The sequence below is a fragment of the Mesitornis unicolor genome, unplaced genomic scaffold (assembly GCF_000695765.1).
Source record: "Mesitornis unicolor isolate BGI_N332 unplaced genomic scaffold, ASM69576v1 scaffold32621, whole genome shotgun sequence".
NCBI classification, from domain to species: Eukaryota; Metazoa; Chordata; class Aves; order Mesitornithiformes; family Mesitornithidae; genus Mesitornis; species Mesitornis unicolor.
In genome coordinates this window covers 3,762-21,606 of record NW_010163646.1, presented here as the reverse complement: position 1 = coordinate 21,606, position 17,845 = coordinate 3,762, and the positions used below count along the sequence as shown (strand labels likewise).

Here is a 17,845-nt window from a genome sequence, read left to right as displayed (position 1 = left end):
GCAGGGAGAAGGAGAGGAAGGATGAGAAGTCACGTCAGGACAAAAGAGCTTTTAGCCCCCATATGAAGCTGGGACCATGGCTGTGGTTAACTTCTTCCTTAGGGAGTGGATGACAGCTAATACCTTCTCCTGTGTGGCCCTGAGCTATATTTTATGTCAGTTTTAGAGATGACCATAGGACTAGACCTCTCTCCATGCTTGTGTGAGCTTGGGTATTTTTTTGTCTGTGTGGAGCATAGGAAAATCCGTTTTCCATCAAGGGCACAGGCAAAGCACCGTAAAACAAGCTGTAGCCCAACTAGAAGAGTTGTCTTTGTAAAGCAGATTCAGACAGAGCTGTATTTTATCACTGTTACAAGTGGGGACAGAGAGAGCTGGCTGTACAAAGTGGGCCCCATGAAAAGTGCCACATGGTGGCACTTCTGATGGACATATCTCTGGTTGCTCTTCTTCACCTGTCTGCCCACAGGGTGCTGCAGCATTCGGTGGACGTGACAGAGGAGGACCGTGGGCCCAGCCGCAGCAACCGCATGGAGATGTCAATTTTTTATGTCGTCTATTTTGTGGTCTTCCCTTTCTTCTTTGTCAACATTTTTGTGGCTCTCATCATCATTACCTTCCAAGAGCAAGGAGACAAAATGATGGAGGAGTGCAGTCTGGAGAAGAACGAGGTACAGTGTGGGGATGGAGAAAGAGGATGTTTTAATGGGTTTTCTGGGGTAACAGATGGGCTTTGGGAGCCTGGAGCTCCCCAGGTATTTAAAAGGTAGAAAAAACCTGTGAGCCACCTGCCTGCCCAGCCCATGAAGGAAAGAAGTGTGGCAGCTGCTGTCCCTCACGTTACCATTGGCCAGGGTCTGATACACCTCGTTTTATTCCAGAGGGCCTGTATTGATTTTGCCATCAGCGCAAAGCCCCTCACACGGTACATGCCCCAGAACCGGCACACCTTCCAGTACCGGGTCTGGCACTTTGTGGTCTCTCCATCCTTTGAGTACACCATCATGGCCATGATAGCATTGAACACCGTGGTGCTGATGATGAAGGTGAGCTGGTCGGGGTGAGCCTGTCCTGTTTTGGGTGGTGGGGAGAAGGAGGATTGGTGAGGATGGAACCAAATTGTTTCTAGGAGATGCTTTGAGACAGAGTCTGAGCACGTATTCCCTTGGTATAGCCACTTGAAACACCACATGCCCCGAACTGGAGGCAAGTTCTTCCCTAGATGAGATGACTCAAATGATCTGGGTCTTTTAACTACTGCAGAGAGTCCTGGATTTACTCTGTGCTTCCTTCTATGAAGCAGTGGCAGCTGTCCTGGGAGAGGGGTGGAGAGGGGAAGGAGGAGATGGTCTTGAGGCACCCAGGGCAAGGATCATGGACCACCACAGGTCATCCCTGAGCTGGCAGGCCTCCTAGCTAGCAATGACTCTCTCTTTCCGTCAGTACTACTCTGCTCCCTACACCTATGAGCTGGCCCTGAAGTACCTGAACATTGCATTCACCATGGTGTTCTCCTTGGAGTGTGTCCTCAAGATCATTGCTTTCGGCTTCCTGGTGAGTGGCTGCTCCCGTTCTTGATGAGGGTGCTAATTCGGACTCTGGCAGCACACAGATCACAGAGGGAAGGTGTCAGTAAAGTGAAGTTGTTGCTATTTATTTTGGGTACCAGCCTGAGAACTGCTTTTAGGTTGGAATCGCCCCTTTGGTTCTTGTTAAACTTCCCACTGCTGGATGCTGGTGGGGGAAGCCACACTGTTGCTTTATCGTTTTCCTTGTTTCTCTGGTGCTTTGTTGCCTGGACCATGTATGTGCTGTGCAACTGCTCTGCTAAAGCCAACTGCTGCTGCGATCGTGCTGGTGGCTGCAGTCCCTTGTCCCTGGTAGCCACGAGATGTAGGTGCATTGCTGTCCTTGGGCTGTACCAGTTGGACCAGACCTGACCAGCAGTGAGATCTCCTTCTCTAATTCCCAGTCTTCAAGTCTCCAGCTTCTTATTGAAGATTTGAATCATAGAGTGGTTTGGGCTGGAAGGGACCTTTAAAGATCATCTAGTTCAACCTCCTTGTAATGTGACATCTTCAACAAGATCAGATTGCTCAAATCCCCATCCAACCTGACCTTGAATGTTTCTGGGGATGGGACATTTGAAGCCACAGACTGCCTCTTCTTCAGCTACTGTGGCTGCTCTCCCCCCTCCCATTCACCACTGTGGCCTGTTGGATGTGTGAGTCATCTCCCAGGAGAAGCTGCTCACCGCAGACACGCTCAGGTCTGCTGCTGTCTCAGACACAGATGATGGTCCAGATCATGGCTGCATACAAATGGGCAGCAAGGTCTCTACCGTTGCTGCTGTTGCCCAGGAACAGCCTTGGCCCGTGGCCCAGCACCTTTCAGACCTGCCATTCCCAAGCTCAAATCCATGTTCCCTCTCCCCTTCCTCTTGCAGAATTATTTCCGGGATACCTGGAACATCTTTGACTTCATCACTGTCATCGGCAGCATTACAGAGATCATCCTGACAGACACCAAGGTGAAGCAGGGGCTGGGAGCAGCGGGACAAACCGCTGCGGGGCGGGGGGCTCCCACCTCCCTCTGACCCTCTCATCTTCTCCCAGCTGGTGAACACCAGCAGCTTCAACATGAGCTTCCTGAAGCTCTTCCGGGCTGCTCGGCTCATCAAGCTGCTGCGCCAGGGTTACACCATCCGCATCCTGCTCTGGACGTTTGTGCAGTCCTTCAAGGTAAATCACACATGCCCTGGTCTCCTCCTGGGCCACGTTGCTGGGGTGCTGGCTCCCAAATGCAGGCTGTTCACAAGGTCTTGCTGACTTGTTGGCTTGTAGGAGGGATGGATCGGCACAGCTTACCTGCTTGCTGTGCTTTTTGTACTCCTCTGGAGCTGGACCTGTGCTAAATGAGATGACTCATGTGCTTCTCTTGCAGGCTCTGCCCTACGTCTGCCTCTTGATTGCCATGCTTTTCTTCATCTACGCGATCATTGGGATGCAGGTGAGCACAGACATCTTAGTGTGCATCCCTCCAGTGCGGGAAGGCTGGACCAGCATGTTCTCAGCATTATGCACATCAACCAGCCTTGTGCCTGCCTGTCATCGCTTCACTCAGTCACGGTGTCTGGGAAGGTCCCGAGGGTGGAACAGCTTGTTTGGGAGCTGCAGAGCTGCATGCCCTGAGGGAGCTGCCACAAGCTTGTTCAGTCAAGCTCCGCAGCTGCCTTCCCCACTTGTACCCTTGGAGATGTGGCCTCGGGGACTCGGCTGCGCGGCAGCTGCTTCCGAATTGCCACCCCTTCGTTTCACAGGCACTTCAATTTTAGAAATGACATCCCATCTTCAACTCCCTAGCAGCCCCCAGAGATTGATTTCGAGCCTGAGGGACCTGGCGAGCTGCCTTCTGCCTTTCCCATCCCAAGGGCTGGATCACAGCAGTGATCCCCACAGCCCACTGTCCACCTTGTCTGATGATCTGCTTGGGCTCTCGCTCTTAGGGACCTCCAATGTCCTACCAGATGGTGGGAGGTCTGCTGAGCATGGGAAGATTTGAGCTTTCCAGGCTCCAGCTGGTAAATAAGAAGCACGTGAGCTAAAACCTTCAGCTCCACGCATGCCTCGGGGCTGGCTTAGCTCTGCGGTGACTAAATCCCACGCTGAGGATCTGACAAAGCATCTTCGACGACGAACACTTGAGATCCGAAGCCACCCGATGAGTGAGCTGCCGCAGTGCCCAATGCCCTTGCCCAACGTGCGCCGCTGGGATGGGCAGATTTTGAGGAGGCAGCAGGCAGCATGGTGGCCCCCAGCTTGGGCTGCTTGGCAGCGCTGGTGTTTAGTCTCTTCTACCCCCTCTCTCCCACCCTGAGAGTCGCGTGGCTGCTTTGGACCACTCTGTCCTACACATCTCTGCACCGGCTCCAGGTGTTCGCCGTGCTAAACAACTGCCATCTGACTCAGCTCCCCTCCCTGCCGTGTGGTAGTATTTGATTTCTTTTTTATTTTTTTTTTTAACACCATTGTGAACAAATCCCCATGCAGTAAAGTCTGTGGGCGTTATTTGAGCAAAATAGCTGGAGGCAGAAAATATTCTACAATTACACATTCCAAAAAACCTGTGCAGGGAAAAAAATACTCTGCAGTTAGTGTATTTTTAGGTTCACGGAAAGTGGAATAAATATTTAACAGTGATAACAGCACATTTTTCCTATTTGAGGCACTTTACGAACATTCATTATGTCCTACCATGGCCTTGGCTGTGGGTCGTTATTAGGATATTGTCCGTGTTTGGGGCTTTGTTGCCTCTCCTGGCCCTGGGGATGGTAGCCCCAGGTGTCTGGCTGTCTGTGGTGGGTCAGTAGTCAGTTTGTCCTTCCCTCACTGAGCCTTCCCCGCTGTGTTTGCGCCGCTGTGCCCACCCCCAGCATCACAAACTCTTTCTCCACCAAGGGAAAAGCTCCCAGGAGTTATCAGGACCAGGACCCAGCACCCACCCAGGGTGGTGGGACTCATCCCTGCCCCTCCAGCATGCTCGGGGCTGCCGTGTGGTGCTCGGATGCCACCATAGCGCAGCGGAATGATGGTCTTGGAGCGGTTGGACTCGGTTGATCCCAGGTCCTCCGTGCTCCTGTTTCCATGGCAGCTCGGCCTCTTGCAGCCTTTGCCGCCCACTGCAAATCCCTGCCAAGGAGAGCCAAGTCTCCTTCCCCCATGGCTGCTCAGTGCCAGCTCCTCAGCGTGCTGCCTATGCGCCGGCACACATTCGCTGGGGTGCTTTTCCATGGGGGATTGCACAGGGAGAGTGGATGTCAACTGCTTTGGGGGCCACCCGGGCTAATGGCCATGGACCTGGGGCAGGATCGGTTTCTGCAGCACAGAGGTGCATGCCCGTGAGCAAAGGTGAACGTGCAGCTGCTTCCCCGGCTGCCGAGCTCTTGCCTGAATGACTGAGCCCTTTTTCTGCCTCCCATAGGTATTTGGCAATATCAAACTAGATGAGGAAAGCCACATTAACAGGCACAACAACTTCCGCAGCTTCCTGGGCTCCCTTATGCTCCTCTTCAGGTAAGCAAATGTCAAAAACTCCTTTGGCAGTGTTTTTGGGTGCAGACGTGCCAGGAGCTGATCTGGGTAGGTCCTCACTGCAGGCCGCTTGGTGGAAGTCAGCTTTTTGCAGGAGCTCAGGACCCCCTTTTTTTAGCCCCACCTTGCCCTAAAAAAGGATGTCTGCCTCTCAGCTTTTTGGACTAGCTGGCTGGGGGGAGTTGGCCCCATGTGCCTGGCATGGCTGTGTGGGTCCAACTTGGTTGCTGCTGACCCAGTGCCTCACTCTTTTGCACAGCAGAGATGTGCTTAATTTGGGCAAGGGGTCTTACAGCTCCTTGTGAGGTTTCTCCTGGGGTGTCCTGCCCCAGCTCCATCCCATGCCACCACGAGCTGCTGAGCAGGACTGTGTTGGGCGCAGGAGTGCCACGGGAGAGGCCTGGCAGGAGATCATGCTGTCCTGCCTGGAGGGCAAAGGCTGCGAGCCGGACACGACAGCGACGTCCGGACAGAATGAGAACGAGCGCTGCGGCACTGACCTGGCCTACGTTTACTTTGTCTCCTTCATCTTCTTCTGCTCTTTCCTGGTGAGTCCCTCCTCCCTGAGAGCCCCATGGATCCCTCTCATCAGCCCCAAAGTGTGTATCCCTGCCATAGGGTCATCTCTGCTCCCTCTCCCCCTACTTTCCTTTCTCTCCACCTTTTTCCCTTTCATTTAGATGCTCAACCTGTTTGTGGCGGTCATCATGGACAATTTTGAATACCTGACTCGGGATTCCTCTATCCTGGGACCTCACCACCTAGATGAGTTTGTCCGGATCTGGGCAGAGTATGACAGAGCAGCGTGGTATGTAGCCAGCTCCTTCTCTCCCGAGCAACCTCTCAGAGCTGGTTTTAAACGGGCATCTCTCTGTTCTGCTACTGGAAACCAGCTGCGACGCTGGGGATGGTCAGGCAAGGGCTGCTCTTGTCTGTGGTCATTACAAGGGCAGCAGCCTGTTCCTACAGCACCTGGTGGTACAGGCATCTTGGGTGATGTTTGATTTGCCATGGTGTTTATCCTGAGCACTGGAGGTTCCTGCTCTTCCTCTCCTCCCTGGCCACCATGCAGGTCCCTCTCAGCTTCCTTCCCTGTCCCTGTGCACCAGCTGGGTGCCTCTGTCCTGAGACTGGCTCCATCACCTGGGCCCCAGCAATCACAGCTCCCCATGAGAGCTCCCCATGTTCCCAGGCATGAGGAGATACTGGGGGTCTGCTGGGCTCCTGCCAAGTCACCGATGGAGGACCTTGAGAGCCCTTGGCAGCCACACGTGCTCCCTTTGGAGACTCTTCACCCCCACTGCTAATGTCCTGTCCCTTGAGAGACGAGCTCCAGCCAAGATATTTTTTTATGCCCAATATCATCAGCTCCTGGCATAGTTTCCTCCACCGTTTCTGTCCAGCCTTGTGCAGCTCAGTGCTGGCCAGGTTCTTCCCTGCGTGGCCTCCTCCAGTACCCTTGCTGCTGTGCAAGGCTCCCGTGGGCAGGTGGGTTTGCTTGTTAGCGGGCGAATATGCCTTGTGCAAGTGGAGAGACCAGCATGGGTGAGATGTCCTGATGGACAACTAGAGAAGGAAGAAGAGGCAAGAGCAGTGAAATACTCAGTGGGGTGTCTCACCCATGGCTTTTGGGAAGTATTTCTTCACACCAGGCACTTCATTCACTCTCAACCCCATGCTGGTGGCTTGGGTCTCAAGGACAGTCACTGTAAAAGCATGTCTGAGCTGTCCTATTGATGCCGTGAACCCCTCTGATTTCTGAGCAAGCCACACTATTTCGTCATGATATGTAACAAATGGTTAGGGAATATGCACAGGAGTCGGTGGTGCTGGGCCTGTGGGGGCAGCCCTGGCCCCCGTTGCTGGGTGAGGAATGGGTGAGTACGTATGAATGGGTCCCACCTCCTGAGTGGGGCAGCAGTTCTGCATCCTGACACTGGGACCGCCTTGTGAGGAGACCACCCAACACCAGCGGGGCTCAGGGGTGGGCTTTGCCCAGATGGTTGGGTTAGTGCTGGCCAGCGATGGAGACAAGATGGGAGAAAAGCAAGGAGAAACCCGAGGCAAAGGTGCCAAGTAGGACAGTAACACTGATCTTTGCCTCCTCATGCGGTTTCCCTCCAAGCTTGTCTAAGGATGCCCAGGAGGCTGCAGCAAGCTGCACCTCAGCACTTCCACCCTGCACGGTCCAGCTTCCCGAAGGGCTCTGCTCCGGAGCAGAGTGTGGAGCTCAGCAACCAATGGCCCCTGCACCCTCTCCTGCCAGCTCTCTGCCTCAACTGCTTCGTTATTTCAACCGGTGCAGGAGCGATACGAGCTGTATCGTGCAATGTCTGCACCTGGGTCTGGGGAGATGCGCTTCTGTGGGCAAGAAGGGGTGTGTGTGTGGAAGGGTTTGCTTCTAATAATGTGTACCCTTGGCAGAGTGTGGTCTGGTGGTCAAAGCACAGGACTGGACCTTGAGAGACCTAGGTGCTAGTGCCACAGCCACCGGTCACCAGATGGTCACATTATCTCTCCCCATCTCAGGTTCCTCAGTTATTGGAGATACAAGTGACTCAGCTGCCAGCCTCCCTGGCACCTTGTGAGGACCAGAGAGTTGGCCATGCAAGGGCAGGCTCTCTGGTGGTGTAATGGGACGCAAGTCCATCAAAAGGGCTCATGGTGGCTATAATACAACCAAGCTGCAGGCTCACCCTGTCTAAAATCTCAGCCCTCTCCCACCAGGTGGAGGTGGCCAGAAGCATGATGAGGAAGGCTGATAGAGTGGTGTTCACCACTGAACCTGTCCTTCTCAGGGTCAAGATGGGCCAGTGTAAGGAGGAATGAGCTGACTCATGGTGGAGAACACAGTAGCTGGTGCTCACAGCTTTCCCCTGAGTCTGACAGAGTCAGAAGGAGAAAAGCCATGCACCCTGGGTGTCTTGCCCCACTGACACCCCCAGCAATCCCCCAGTTAAGCTCTCCATCCTCCCCTCCACCCTCTCAGTGTCCTATTAACCCACCTGTGCTTCCTTTGCAGCGGCAGGATCTCGTATAAGGATATGTACAAATTAGTACGGGTGATCTCGCCTCCTCTGGGCCTAGGAGAGAACTGCCCCTACAGGGTGGCGTGCAAGGTTTGCCTCCCAGTCCTCCGCCACAACCTGGCCACGGGACGCACCATCCACCCCTCCTTCCCCCCTGCTCCACCGCCACCGCGCCTCCCGAGGGAACCCTGATGTTGCTTTCCTTCGAGTTTAAAGAGGTCCGCGGCCTCCCAGAGCCAGCAGCTGTCCCCCCTCGTGGGGCCAGAGGGGGCTCAGAGCCTCCCAGGGTGGGTTTTGACAAATTGCGTCCCCCAGCCAGCCCCCCCCAGCCCCAGCTCCATCGGCACAGGGAGCCTCCGAAGGGTGCCAGGCTAAATGCTACCATCCCTGCTTGGCTTCTCAAAGCGGCCTCAAGTAGGAGTAGGAGTTTTTGGGGGGCTCAGGTGTGGTTAACTGCTGGGGTGGGAAGCAGGGGAGCAAAGGCAGAAGGACGTTGAGGACTTTGTTGTTGTTTTGGAGAGTGAAGACTAGGGGGAGGATGGGGAAGCCAGGGTGACCCCTATCCTTGGGGGATGCCGTGCTGTACCCAGCAGACTGTTCCTGAGTGTGGCAATTGGAGGACACATGGCCATGTCTCTGCAGACCAGGACTCTTGCTAGTCTTGCCCTAAGCTTGCTGGACCTCTCTGGGAGGAAGTGGTGGCACCTGGGCACATCTCTGGAGCGTAACAGCTCCTCTCCCTTTGCTTGAGCCAAGCTACTGGCCATGGGTTGTGAGTCCATGGCAGTGATTTGGTCTCCTTGTGTCCCTCTGACTTGCATGGGGTTTTCAGATATTTTGGAGGGGTGAGAGTTGAGCAAAATCCTGTGCCTGCCACCGTCTCTGAAGTGCTACAATGCCTATGTCTGTGTCCATGGCATGAAAGGATGAACCACAGAGCTTGCTTTTGCCTCTGCATCCCTCACAACATCTGAGGAGACTTATGAGGGAAGCTCAGACACCCCCGGTCCTTGATCTTGATTCTGCAGGGTTCCTTGGTGCATCTTGGTGTAGCCAGCATTCCTGGAATGGGTCTGTCACCCTCCACAGCTGGTTGTGAGGATGATGCATACATCTGAATCTTGAAGTAGACCACCAGAAGTAGAGCAAAGCAAGACAAGACAAGATGTGGATGCTCAGTCATCTCATTTATGAAGAGGTATTTAGGGACAGGAGATTTCTTGCGAGGATCTCAGGTGACTCATCTGTTCAAGGAGGGGTTCCTTGCAGTCTTTCCACTCTTCCCTGTTGCGTCCAAAGGATGGTGGCTTTGCTGAGGACACTTGCTCAGGTCCCTGCAGACCGAAGACACCTTCAGGAGGAATTTCTAGTCTTTCTTGATTGACATCAGGGCTTCATTGGTGAATGCTGCTCTCCTAAGGTGGATCACCCAATGCTCAGAAGGGTACCTGTAGTGCTTCCTGGGAAGAGGGAGCTCTGCTGTAGTCCAGGCTTTCTCCTGACTCTGGGAAGGACAGAGCAGTGAAGGTGGATGAATACAAGGGGAGGTGGAAGCAGAGGGAGTGAAACCAGCTTCTGCTGTCATGTGAGGGGGATCATCCCCATCTCTTCCTTGTGTACCTTGGTCTCCTCCTTCCTGTGCATGGGGCGTTTCAAGGACAAGAGAGATTTTTGGGAATTCCTACTGCCCTGAAACAATTCCCTAAAGGCAACTGATGGGAAAAAAACCCCACATGCGGTCATTGCATCTTGCTACTGTGGTCCAGATCCCAAAATGCCAACCCGACTTGCTCACCCTTTCAGTTTGCTGACCCTGCCCCGCACACCACAGTGCACACATTCACTGTCCTGGAGCCTGTCCTGATGGACATGAACAGCGATGACTTGCAGAAAAAAACACCAATGTGCTCATGGAGTGGCGGGCAGCCTGCTCTAGAAGAGATGGTTCTTGGACGAGTTCAGGACGCAGCATAGTGGTGCAGCATGGTATGGAAGCATACCCACTAGGCCATCTGCAGGTGGGCTAGCAAAGGGCCATTGATGCAGGAAGACTTCCCATGGAAGTCCAGCAAATTGTGGCCTTATGCTGAGGAGAACAGGTCTTGTAACTGGATCTTGCTGGGACTATATCCTGGCAGTCTGCTCCACTCTCTGGGGCTATCTCTGCCTTTCTTCGCCTCCTCTGCTTCTGGCAGACGTGCTAGCCAAGGCATCACTTTTGGCCCCTAAAAGTAGCCATGAGATGGTCAGGTGAATGCTCCACGGACATTCATGTCCCTGTGGACATCTATTCCTGAATCTATTCTCACATCACTTGCTGTTCTGGTGCTCTGTTCCTAACAGTCTGGTGCGGCACAGTACTTATTTCCTAACCACAGGAGGACAGATGTCCCCCCCATTTTCCCCTCCATCACTCACAGAGTTCTCTAAGAGCACCAGGACGAAGCCATTAGTGCCTGGTGGTTTCACAGTCCACATCTCTGCTCAGGCACAGACAGATGGCCAGCTCTCCCATCAAGGATGCATCCGTGCTGGGATCAGCTCTTGGGAGCCATCCTGTTCAGATGGATGCCACTCCACATGCCTTCCTCTGTGTCACTCCATAGGGATGTGGTTTCTGGGCAGTGCTGTGCTGCTAAAAATGCTTTAGGATCTCTGCTCTGAGAAGCGGCAAAGTGTGCAGCCTGTCTGTGAGAGCAGCACAGTTCTTGTGCAGTCCTTCTTGGCTACTGATGCAAACTCTTCCTTTCACAGGAATCCATTTCTCCTTTATTGTGCAGAGAATCTCAGTAGGAAAGACAACATCTGATGTGTGCTGGGTATGCTAAAACCCACACTCCGAGGTAGGGTTGGTGGAAGATCTGCCTTGCTTTCTTTTTGCACAAAATTCTTGAGCATGAAAATTTTGTCATCTCCTCCCCTTCTGACACCTTGAGTCAGTGCACATCCCGCTTTGCCAAGGCACTCCTTATGGACTCCTGGACCTGGACATTTCCTTTTGATCATCCCACTCAGTGCTGTTATCAATCCTCTTTCCAAGCCGTTTAGGTGTCTCAGGTCTCAAAGGGGATGGCTTGCCCCTCCTGTTCTGTGCCTGCACCCCAAACACCTCCCATTGCAGGTTGTTGCCACCTCTAGCTCACACCTGAAATGTCAGGACTTATCTTAGTGCAGGCCTCTTTGGCCAGGGGTCTGCTTCCTAACCAGTGGTACCTCGTGAGAAGAGGAGATATCCTCTTCTCCCTTCTCCACACTGCTTGAAGAACTTGGGAATAGAAGAGGCCAAGATCCCACAGGGAGTGCCTAATTTTTCAGCAGTGCCCTCTCTCCCAGGCCACCCTGGCTGAGACAGGTTCCTCCCAGCCCAGCTGCGAGGGTCAGTGCCTTTGCTGTTTGAGGTTGCCCTTGCCCTCTGAACCACCGTGAATGTTGCAGTGCAGGTCAGAAGCCTGGCACGAGGGGAAGAAGAGGTGGCCGAGCCAGCATCCCAGGGAGATGTACTTGAGTGGCCTCCTGGACGTGCAGAGAGAGGGAGACATAACCCAAATATCTCAGCCTGGCAGAGGGCTCAAGGTGTCATCGGGTGGCCCATTTTTGAGAGCGTTCCTCACTGCAACAACCCTAGGCAGGTCCTTACAGAGCAGAGGAGCACAAGGTGGGGGCCCGTGCTAGCTGCCTCCCTTGGGAAACCCAAACGAACCCCAATGTGGGAAGGCCCAAACAGCTGCCTCTGCTGAGACTCTTTAAACTCCAACCTGGTGGAACTTGCAGCCGCATGTGGGAGAGAGCCAGGGCGGGAGCATGGCATGTACAACTTTTCCTCCTGGTTTTGTTTCTTCAGCCAATTCAGCATGCCTTTTGCACTGGTGCATGGTGGGGAAGCGGTCCATCCGCAGAGCCAGACGGAAGCAACTGGGCATCTTCCTTTGACAAGTGACCCTGGCCCACTGCCTTCTATGCAAGATGCTGCCTCCCAATTGCATAGACCCTATGAGCTGGGGATACACAGCCTTCCGGCTATGGGTTAGGTGGCGATGCAAAGCAACACCCAGGCCCCCCCCGGGAGGGAAGACGCTACGGAGGCCACGGAGCACTGTGGCGCAAACCACCGTTATCTCAAATAACCCATGGCTTGAGTGCCGTGTATCTGATTTATACCACTCGCACACAGCCCTGGAACCTGTGGGACAAGGTGGGGGCTGCTGGAGGGCTTTAGGAAAGGGGTTGAGGCCAGAGAAGGACTCCCAGACTGCTAGCAAGACAGGCACTTGAGGCCAGCAGCAAAGAGGAGAGGAGTGAGTTGCTTTCTGCCAGCATTCCTGGGTCTGTGTGAGCAGTGCTATAAATCCACATCAGGACAGTCTCTCATGTATGATTTGCCTTGATTAATGGGTTTCCTGTTCTTTTCCTGTTTGTCCGTTTGTTTTTTCTCTCCTGTTTTTCCTGTACAATTTTTGTTTGTACGTTTTTTTCTGCTCTCTGGGAATGCCTCCTCTCTCTCTGCACCTCCCTCCCTCCCCTTCCCCCTTCATGAGCAGTGGCCGAATCCATTACACTGAGATGTATGAAATGCTGACTCTTATGTCACCACCGCTAGGCCTCGGCAAGAGATGTCCTTCCAAAGTGGCCTATAAGGTAGATCAACCCTTCCTTCTATGGGGACTAGAGCTGAGTAGGAGCCGGGGCTCGAGGGAGCTGCGGGAGGTGGGGCTGGGGGGAGTCGGGGAGGCACTGAGGGTACCCAACATGTGTTTAGCTCACTCCTGGGGAGCCTGGTGCACTCAGAAGAGTCCTGGCCATGCTGGCTGGTCTCTGCTGCCCACACACATGATGCTGCCATGGTCACTCACAAGCCTGGGGAGCTATGGAGTGGAAGACCCCAGTGAAAGAGGATGGGCAGGATCAGCAATAGCGTGGAAGTGGGAGGGTTGGAGAAGATGAGGTGAGGAGCAACCCCGTAACACAGTTAGAAGAGTGAGGTGTCCTTAGGAGCTCACTGACTCAAGCTGGACCCCTGGGCTTGGAACCTTCCTTGTCCTGGCCAGGGCAGAAAGAGGGCTAAAGCCCCTGGAGACGGGGAGCAGGCAGGCAGCAAGGTCATACCCTGTAGGGGCAGCTCTGCAGTGCGTGAGGAGCCAGGAGCGTTGGTACAAGCTATCCCAAGGATGGCTTGTGCAAGGCAAAGCCAGGGGCCTTCAAAAAGTGTCTCTGAGTTTTCCCCCTTGTTCCTCCTGGGCCGGTGGCCAGCAGTCAGCTCACGGCATAGGCAGAGCGTGCCTGGGGCTGTGTAGGCATAGGACAGGAGCACAAGAAGCCCTGAAGGATGTGGGATGGGAGCTGTGTGGCTTTGCTGAGGGCAGCAGCTGCTGGGGCAAGGCCTGGAGTTTTGGAGCGATGTGTTGTCCAGGTCTGGAGCAAATTGGAGCTTTCCTTGGTAGTGGGCTGCTCCCCAAAGCCCTTTCTGTGGCAGTCAGGGCTAGCAGAGGGGGGATTTCTGCACTCTCACAAACGTGCTGCCATCTTCTCCAGCTCACACATGCATACATCCACCATCGCACTTTTCCAGGAGAAAAAAAGGGAGGCTTGAAGGCAGGGAAAGGACATGAGAAGCTGGGAGAAAAGGAATAAGCAGGGAAGGGATGACCCAAGGTATTCACAAAGCAAAATATACTCTCTGGAAAGTGGATCTGGTCACTTCGGTTTGCACCCCGCCTGCCCAGGGTGGGGAAGGAGCATGGCGTGTCTAACCTGCCTTGGTTGCCCTTCTCTCTTCCCTTCTGCACTTTTTCTACCTATCCTTCCCTTCCCCACCCTTGGATAATTTGGACCCTGTGCATGTGCTGGCAAACTTCATCTCTGAAAGACGCAAAAAGGGAGCGCCAGGATGTAGCATGCTAGAGGAATCCAGCCGATCTGAAGTCCCTGAAGGTTAGGGACCCTCTTCTCCCCTGCCCCAGGTGGGAAGGGTTGAGAGCTGGAAAGCCAAACCACCCAGGAACGGAAACCTGAGCCCCCTCTCCCCTTCCCGAGCATCCCCCACGCACACATTCTTGACAGATCAGGCGTGTCTTCCCAAAAAGCGCTGGGAGGTGCCGTGGCAGCCCTGGTGCCATGGGGAGTGGGGCTCAGGGGCCATTCCTGGGGTGCAGGAGGAGCCCTGGAAGGCAGTGAGCCGGTGTCCTGGGGTGGAAGGAGCCGGGGGGAGGGTGGGTGGTGGGGTGATCCTTGCCCTTCTTTTTTGGCTGTGCTGTTTTGACACTCTTTGTTGCTTTTTATTTTTTGATTTTTTTTTTCCCTTTTGTTTAATGTTTAATTTATTTTCCTCCAGCCTGGTCGATGTGTTTTTCGATATTGTTTTCCGTCCGCTGTTTTCTTCTCTCTCTTGCGCAGAGACTGGTGCTGATGAACATGCCCGTGGCCGAGGACATGACGGTCCATTTTACCTCTACCTTGATGGCACTGATACGCACAGCCTTGGACATCAAAATTGCCAAAGGTAAGGTCGGTGGGGTAGAGAGAGGACAGAGCCAGGACCGTTTCGGAGAGACAAGCATTCATCCTTTCAGGCTGAAGACATCACACCCAAATTGGGGTGGCCACTCAGATTTTGCCATGTGGATAGAAATGTTTACCTTGAACAGGCAGATTTCTGCTGCTCTCTAGAAAAAAATCTGTTTCTTTAGGGAAGAGGTGACCGGTTTTCCACTAGAAGCTCCTTCTAGAGAGCAGAAACAGCTTGATGTCCACTGTGTAATGGAGGAGAGAGAATTCCCCTTCCTCCCCAAGTACAAAACCAAACCAAGGAGGGAAAAGATCACATGCACTTGGCTTCCTGAGGCTGTGGGGAACAGAAAGCTCTCTCTCAGGGAAGAGAAAATGTTCAGAGCAGGAAAACCTGCTTTGTTGTTGCTGGAAACAGTCTGATTCATCCGATCGAAAGCTTTTTGCAGAAACGTGCCATTTTCAATAAAACATCCCCTGGGAACAGCTCGGCTGTTGAAAGAAAACTCAACCCAGGGCAAGATGTCAGCAAAAGCCCAGTGCTGAGACAGCTCCTTGAGTTCAAGCTCCCCTAGATAAAGGAGAGATTTGTACCTACAGCTCAGTCGAGTTGTCCTGGGCTTGGGCACCTCTGGCTGGTGTGTGTTGATGCGTGTTGACAGCTTCCTTTGAGCCTGAGTCTTCCTAAGCTCAGCAAACCCCTTCACTGCTGGCCAGAGAGCTCTGCTATTCTCCTTGCACAGCATCATTGAGTTTTTAAGGGTTTCAACCAAGTGGAGCTGGTCTTTCACCAGCACATGATCCGCTCACCAGCAAAGAGAAAGTGGGGCAGCAGCAGGTGTGTGTGGGCTGGAGTAGGATTGGAGCCGCAGAGACGGACCCAAGGCAAGCTTTGAAGATGGCAGCTTTGAGTGGGAGGGCAGAGGATGGGGAGATGGAGGCACATATGGAAGGGATGGCAGCAAAGTTTCCCTGCAAGAGCGTGAGAGCCGGCTTGCTGATACAAGATGGCCCTCCCAGCCCAGAGAGCTGGCTGCTGCTTGTGAACCCTATTTCAGGACGGGAAAGGGGTGGTTTTAGTTGAACTCTGGTGACAGATGTTGATATACATGGCCCATTTCCCTCCCCTGCTGTTCAAGGTGGTGCAGATTGGCAGCAGTTAGACTCCGAGCTTCAAAAGGAGATCCTGACCATTTGGCCTCACCTGTCCCAGAAGATGCTTGACCTGTTGGTTCCCATGCCAAAAAGTGAGTCTCTGTGGGGGCTGCCATTGCTGCATCATACCTGCAGCAACTTCTTCCTAAAGGGAGGTGGGGGATCAGTCAGACCTGTCCCTGGTTGGGGTAGAAGTGGGAAAAGGGTTTATGTTACTACAGGCTGGCATCTGTCAGGCATATGCCTGGCTGCTTGGGAACCCTCTTGAAAAAACACCCAGTTTGCGGGGATCTACTCCTTGGCAAACCAAGAGTCTCCTGTAACTCATCTCTGGAGCGTACAGGGGCAGGAGGCTGAGCATCACTTGCTCTGCTACATCTGGTGATGTGATGAGGATGTGCATCTTGGTGGTTTATGATGATGCTTCCAAGCCATCTCCATCCATTTTATCTCCATGTGGAGTGCCTGGCTGCTCAACTCTCTCTTTCACAGTAGTGAGCAGAGTTTGAGGGTCACCAGAGTATCCCACAGCAGGGCTCTTCCTGAGATCTGTGCTGGTGTCTTCAGACCTGCTGTTTCTGTTAAGACTAAAGTGTCCCCCCCTCTTCCTTCCCCTCTTATGCTCTCAGCCTCTGACCTGACTGTTGGCAAGATATATGCAGCCATGATGATCATGGACTACTACAAGCAGAGCAAAGCGAAGAAGCAGCGGCAGCAGCTGGAGGAGCAGGTGAGGCTCAGTAAGGACACGTGGTGGGCAGGGTGGGGATGGTCAGAGCACCCCAACTGCGTCCTACCACGTCTCAACCAAACCTTGTCCCAACCCATGGGATGCAGCTCAGGGATGAAGATGGTGGTACAGGTTGAAGTTTGGTGGCTACAAAGCATGCATATGTGCATCCTTGGTTCCCGACAGAGAATGTGAGCACGCTGTTGCCTTCCCAAGCAGCAGGGACTTGGTGAAGCGCTGGATGTTCATCTGCATTTCCTACAGGCTCAGCTTCTTCCTTTCTTCCATACAGAAAAATGCCCCCATGTTCCAGCGCATGGAGCCGTCCTCCTTGCCGCAGGAAATCATCTCGAACGCGAAGGCTCTGCCTTACCTCCAGCAGGACACCATCTCGGGCCTGTGAGTATTGCCTGGAGAAGAAGGGAGGTATTCCTCTCACTTTTCTGTTCCTGCAACCCTCATTTTGTTCTCTGGAGCAGGCACTGTGATGCACAGAGGGTTAAAGAGCTGCTAAGAGCAGAGCAAACCCAGTCTGGTGCAGAAAGCTTCCAGCTCAAAGCTTTTGCAGGACCCCAGGTAGCTGGTGTGCATCAGCATCGCCAACAGCAGTGGAGGTGGCTAAGGAGGATGGCCAGGGCTCTGCATGGATGTTCTTGCAGGACCATCCCGGCACTAAGTGCAAACTCTCTTACGTAGGAGGGTCTGGGATGGACCTGATTCTCAGGAGCGTTCAGCAACGGGTCCCCAGGTGGTGCAGGGTTGGCGGGGGATCCCAGCACCCTGGCTGGTGGGAAGGAGACAGTGGGAGCCACTAGCACTGTGCTTGGGATGTCCCCCTGCCACTGTGGGACCTGGCGCACTGGTGTCCTCTCCTGCCTGGGCACCACTTCAGCTCTCCAAGGAGCATGACGTTTGGCTTGTGGGCCTCAGCCTTGACAGCCTGAGGGGCAAGCATGGGAGTTTCCCTGCTCTCAGCTGCTGGAGAGGTGATACCCAGTGGTGGCAGCACCCCACTTGTGGCCTCCTGAAGCTGGACTGTACTTGCAGGAGCAGCCGGAGTGGGTTCCCCTCGCTCAGCCCGCTCTCGCCACAGGAGATCTTCCAGCTGGCGTGCATGGATCCATCCCACGGGCAGTTCCAGGAGCACCAATCTCTGGTAAAGTCACCCACTGCCTGGTGGGCGCTCGCCTGTGGTCCCAGTGAGGAGGATGGTGGGCATGGGGAGGTGTGGGGCTGCCGGTGTGGCAGCAAGCACAGCAGGGAGACAACAGCCACTGGGCCATACTTGGATCCAAGCGGGGGACAAATGTCCCCAAGCGTCCCCAGCTGGACAGAGGCCT

General features: G+C 54.0%; 1 protein-coding gene across 1 annotated transcript in view; it reads left to right on the top strand.

Annotated features, from left to right (window-relative positions):
* The window catches only part of CACNA1E (calcium channel, voltage-dependent, R type, alpha 1E subunit), a gene marked incomplete at both ends in the record, with an annotated part of 32,100 nt that overhangs the window by 11,016 nt on the left and 3,239 nt on the right, over nucleotides 1-17,845 (top strand). Inside the window, 15 exons of the mRNA XM_010194054.1 lie at nucleotides 470-671; nucleotides 882-1,046; nucleotides 1,444-1,554; nucleotides 2,447-2,530; nucleotides 2,616-2,741; nucleotides 2,944-3,009; nucleotides 4,981-5,072; nucleotides 5,473-5,638; nucleotides 5,771-5,898; nucleotides 12,658-12,754; nucleotides 14,510-14,615; nucleotides 15,760-15,867; nucleotides 16,405-16,505; nucleotides 16,798-16,904; nucleotides 17,553-17,661. Coding sequence (XP_010192356.1) covers nucleotides 470-671; nucleotides 882-1,046; nucleotides 1,444-1,554; nucleotides 2,447-2,530; nucleotides 2,616-2,741; nucleotides 2,944-3,009; nucleotides 4,981-5,072; nucleotides 5,473-5,638; nucleotides 5,771-5,898; nucleotides 12,658-12,754; nucleotides 14,510-14,615; nucleotides 15,760-15,867; nucleotides 16,405-16,505; nucleotides 16,798-16,904; nucleotides 17,553-17,661 — 1,768 coding nt within the window. The remainder of the gene's footprint in view (nucleotides 1-469; nucleotides 672-881; nucleotides 1,047-1,443; nucleotides 1,555-2,446; nucleotides 2,531-2,615; nucleotides 2,742-2,943; nucleotides 3,010-4,980; nucleotides 5,073-5,472; nucleotides 5,639-5,770; nucleotides 5,899-12,657; nucleotides 12,755-14,509; nucleotides 14,616-15,759; nucleotides 15,868-16,404; nucleotides 16,506-16,797; nucleotides 16,905-17,552; nucleotides 17,662-17,845) is intronic.